This window comes from Triticum urartu, chromosome 5 (assembly GCF_003073215.2).
Source record: "Triticum urartu cultivar G1812 chromosome 5, Tu2.1, whole genome shotgun sequence".
Taxonomy (NCBI): Eukaryota; Viridiplantae; Streptophyta; class Magnoliopsida; order Poales; family Poaceae; genus Triticum; species Triticum urartu.
In genome coordinates, this window is record NC_053026.1 from 132,200,358 (window position 1) to 132,205,304 (window position 4,947).

At 48.7% G+C, this 4,947-nt stretch overlaps 1 protein-coding gene across 3 annotated transcripts; it reads right to left on the reverse strand.

The window, feature by feature from the left end:
- Positions 1 to 877: 877 nt before the first annotated feature.
- On the reverse strand, positions 878 to 4,671 carry LOC125508194 (proline-rich receptor-like protein kinase PERK2). 3 transcript variants are annotated; one of them, XM_048672801.1, is made up of 8 exons: positions 3,871 to 4,671; positions 3,252 to 3,317; positions 2,394 to 2,456; positions 2,250 to 2,292; positions 2,091 to 2,136; positions 1,500 to 1,559; positions 1,303 to 1,371; positions 878 to 1,201 (listed from the first exon to the last, which is right to left on the reverse strand). In XM_048672801.1, exons 1-5 carry the CDS (start codon positions 4,480 to 4,482, stop codon positions 2,117 to 2,119), a joined length of 804 nt encoding a protein of 267 aa, XP_048528758.1. In that variant the 5' UTR covers positions 4,483 to 4,671; the 3' UTR covers positions 878 to 1,201; positions 1,303 to 1,371; positions 1,500 to 1,559; positions 2,091 to 2,116. The 3 variants fall into 3 exon arrangements, with proteins under 3 accessions (XP_048528758.1, XP_048528760.1, XP_048528759.1); XM_048672803.1 differs by having other exon boundaries at positions 1,476 to 1,559; XM_048672802.1 differs by having other exon boundaries at positions 1,303 to 1,559.
- Positions 4,672 to 4,947: the final 276 nt, after the last annotated feature.

Consider the following 4,947-nt stretch of genomic DNA (forward strand, 5'->3'; position numbering starts at 1 on the left):
CAGAAACTTAATGGAGGAGGTAGGTTAGCACGGCTGTACGAAACCTTGCTGAACTGCCAGCTTCCCTTGATGAGCTTGCAGTCGGAGAAGAAGTTGACCAGCTAGACCACCTCCATGTCCGGCAGCGCTTTGGTGGACATCCGACACGGGTTCCGAAGCCTGCTCATGTTGCTGATCAAGTGGGGTCAGGCTTGAAGAGGCAGCACCCAACGCTCCACAAAGGCCGCCAGCAGATCCGAGGCCCTGAGGCCCTCCGACTCTGTCATCTCCTGTAGCCGGGTGAGAGCGGTGGAGCAGGTGCACTACAAGAAATATGTCAACTTGTGACCTTGACTATTGGTCATTGAAAGGTCATTTTTTTCATTTGTGACCTTTTTGTGACCAAAAACAGAAGGTCAAAAGCTAGCGGTCGTAAATTGAAATTAACGACCTTCTCTGTGAGAAGGTCGTAGACGTTTACGACCAAAATAGAAGGTCGTTGAACCCATGACCTTTTGTTTTGGTCACTAGCTGTCTATCCAGGCCACGTCGGATCCGACGTGGCAATCTGACGTGGCAAAATTGGGATCAATTGAAAAGGTCACTGACAAGATTTAGCCCGGTCCAGTTCAGTCTTCTTTATGGGCCGAGCCCATTTATTATTATTTTCCTGTCAATTTATGTGAGCTACATGGGCCAAGCACAAGAATTCAGCTTTTTTTTTCTTCTAGGACGTGGCCTTCTATAGTCCATTTCGTTTTTGGGCCTTCTATAGTCCATTTTGTTTTTGCGCCTCAGCCATTTCATTGTCCACTTCGTTTTTGGGCCTCCATATCAAACTTTCAGGAACTTGCTCGCAGGACACAAGCTTATTCCAGCGACAGTGAAACAGAGGAAATTCGAACAAGTAGCGAGAGCATTTTATTTCTTTCAACATGAAAGGACTTTTGAAACAGCCACGAGCACACAGTAGGTACATTCAACAGAGACTAAATTAACATCAAATTGAAGCAACAAAGGGCAGTCTGAGAACATGAACTACATGGGACACGGTAGCTACCATTTCTACCAACTGCAGCTGCTTGAAAGAGGGACTACCAAGGAGCTAAACTAACAGCGACCATCAATCATAAATTGGTGACTTCAGCAATAAGCGGCAACGGCGACATTCTAGAGAACCCCTTCCCCCACTGTTGCTTGGTGTGCCGCATCACTAGTCACCCTGCACACAGCAAGTTTTCATATGTTTAGAGCAAATCAACATGTTGAGCAGTTAGGGAATACACGGGGAGGAAGTAGGCGGGTGGATCAGGATGGTCTCACCTCGTTGTCGTCGTCCTTGTCGCTCACCTCAGACTTGGACTTGTCAGATTTGCTCGATGCCTCTCCTGCCTGAAACAGGGATAGGCTCGAAAGAGCGTGGATCAGTACCACAATGTTGTGTTAATCTCACGGGGCTATGATTCTGATGGAGGTGTTTGGCATGAATGTTATACATATGGGTAGTTGTAAGCATTGACCTTCTTGGTGTACTCGGCCTTGAGCATCTCATCCTTGGCAACATCGGGAGACTTCTCCTTCTGTTCATTCAAACAGAGGAAAAAAACAGCAGAAATGTTAGTGTGGTGCAAGTCAATAGATTCCTGGATAACAATTAACAGAAGAATAGTTGAACAAACAGCAGAAATGTTCGTGTGGTGCAAGGCAATAGATTACTGGATAACAATTAACAGAAGAATAGTTGAACAAATCATGCGAAATGGCATGGTGAATTTGGAAACTAAAATTTGAGCAGTAGTTTGAATCGATGAGTAGAGACTGTATAAATTCTAACTAGGCTACAAACATGAACAGTACAGACCATAAATTTAAACAACCAAATTGAGAATAGCAGTAGATCAACAATTGAATAGCAACCGAATTCTAAATATCATTGACCATCTGGGTCGAACAATACCCAAATGACACCATGCAGCGAGACAGAAACATGTAAACGAACACACGGTCGACCAAAATTCCATCGCATCACCAAGCAAACACTAGGATCAAGCGGAAGAGACCAAGACCAAATAGAGCGGTAACAAAGAGAGTATGGGGGAGCGGTAACTTACAGCGTCACTCAAGATACTTCCACTTCTCACCACCGGCCTTGCCAACCTGCGATTTGAACACAAATCAGGACACATGATTCCCAAGGAGAAGTATCACAACACTTGTTTGAACGAGAATAAGGAGACATGGGAGGGAGCAAAGGGAACCGATATGCTTACCATGGAGACCTGCTTGATGTTGGAGTCCTTCTGGAAGTTGTCCCTGCGAAAACAGAACCAAAACGGGCCCAGGTCAGGACACATCACCACACCACATAAACAATGTGAATCGAAGCACAACAGCGAATCAAATCCTGGGCTCACATGAAGACTAAGAAAGCACTCAGGGGCACTTGGGCTTGTTGGAGTCCTTCTCGGCTTTCTCTTCTTCACCGCGAGTTTGCATCGCCACAAAAACAATAGCAACAAAGCGAATCAGAACCCGACGCGAAACAACAACAGGAAAACCTAGATAGAATGTAATAAACATAGATAGAAAGTAATAAAATTGTACCCCTGATGCAGACCAGGAATCAGCCCAAACAATCAGTTTGCAGACAAATAAGTACACCATCTTGGAGGAAATGGAAATGTAACCTTACACAAACACATATTCATCGACATTTTGAAACGAAACCGATCGACATCTTCTTGAACTATACCACTATACCAGCACCACTAGTTACTACTCTTAATAATGATAAACCTACGTAAGTAGACAGTAGACCAAAGTTACTCGTCACATCACCCCCCCCCCCCCCCCCCCCCCCCCGACTGATTGATTAACAAAAGGAAAACACAAGTAATAATTGAGAAGAAAACCACATGACGCTAGACTGAGCTGAGCTATTGTTGTCATCATGCATGTAACAGCCGGCCGGCCGTAGTTGTCAAGGTCGATCATGGGAAGGTGCCGTTGAGAGTGGGCATGTCCGGTCGTGCCATCATCGAGGCCGAATCATGGATGGTCTGATAGAGTTATCACAAGCAAACTTACACGTACACATGCAGTTTTAATTAATTAAATGATTAGGCAGCAAAGGCAATTGGAAATCTAGGAGTTGACTTGGATCGTGAACAAGCATATCCGACCACAAGATTTAATTAATTAAGTAACCAAAATTTACTTGGCCTAGGAATAGAAAAGCAAAGCTCGATGTACATAAACGGTCTGGCAGTTACCTTCTCAACATACTGCTCCCTCATAACTAGGCTGACATTCTCCTTCTTGAATGCAGTCTCAAGAATCTGAAAATCACAATTCTTAGTGTTAGCTTGTAAAAGAATCGATACTGCTAGTTCTGGGTATTCCTAAGTGAATCATTCAAGCGCCAAAATCCAATGGCATGCAGGTCCTACACCCGCCAGGATTGTCAACTTCTCATCAAATCCAACAAAACACCAACTGAAGAGAACTGTGAGGCATCAAAAGTAAAGCTAACTATGTCATGGAAACCACAACAGATAATTCTCCAACAACAAAGGTAACAGCATACCACAGGGCTGCCAAATCGAGCAATAGTGTCAAGTAAATTTCCTCAAATGCTTGCTAGTAAGGATTGCAATAGTCGAGCTGCTGCAGTGATGCAATAGTGCCAAATCAATGGTGCACAACTGCATCAAATCGAGCAATAGTGCCAAATCACTTCACCTACTCATGCCAAAGTGCACCCAAATGTCTCTATTAGTCCAGCAGCATCTAAATCGAACTCCACATGCATGCTAGTAAGGGAATCCACTGGCAAACGAACGAAGATTTGGTCGCGAGCCAAACCCACGATGGACGGTGCAAAGATGGTACCTCGAAGGTGCTGGAGCCGGACTGGAGGAGGTCGGGCTGGCCGTCCTGGCGGGGCAGCGTGCTGCGGTAGATGACGTCGCCGCAGGCCATCACGGTGCGGGGCAGGCCCACCGCCTCCACCAGCTGCCGCCCCATCTTGGCCCCGAGCTCTGCCGATGCCATCACCTGCCGGACCAACGCCGCCACGGCGGGGGGCGCCCGGCGGCGCCGGCGAAGGCGGAGACTCCTGGAGCCGCTTGACGAGCACCTGGCCGGCGGAGGCGGAGACGTCAGCCACCAGATGTGGTGCCTCGCCGATCTGTGCGCGGTGGGAGAGGAGGAGGAGGGACGCGGCGGCGGGGCTAAGGTTGGGGGAGATGAGGAGGTCGTCGGCGGTGGGGATGGGGGAGGCCGGCGGTGGGGTAGGGGTTGGGATGGCAGAGAGAGGGAGGTATGGGTCGGGGAGAGGGAGATTGTGAGGTGAGGGAAGGGAAGGGGATGGGATGGCGGCGGCTGCGTATGGATCTGGGAGAGAGGGAAGGGAGCAGGGGAGGTGGTGGATCTGGCCGCTGGGCGTCGAGGGAACGGAGCAGGGGAGGGGGTGGATCTGGCCGCCGCCATGTCCATGGCCATGCCATGCGGCTAGGTCTAGGTCATGAGCGAGGAGGGAGCGCGGATCCGACCGCGGCCTTGGGAGAGAAGGGGAGGGGAGGGGTTGCCGGCGGCCGGGGTTGGGGGAGAGGACGGAGGACGGCACTGGCAGCGGCTGGGTGGTGGGGGATCGAGAGGGTTGGGGGTGGCGGCTGTGGGACGAGAGGGGGAGAGTGGATCGGGGGAGAGGAGTGGATCGGAGAAGCTAGGGTTTGGGTGAGAGGGTGAGGGCTGCCGTTGGATCCAGAAGCATCCGACGGTGGTTGATGCATGATCCTCGTGATATGCCTATGGACCAATCAGAACGCACCAAACAGTTTGACGATTTTTTGACCAAATAAATTGGTCGTGATTGATTACATACAATTTTTTTATTCCTTTTTTCAATGCTTAAAATGAGTTTTTTTGTGAAAGAACTATCCAATATTTGTTCAAATGATGTCATAT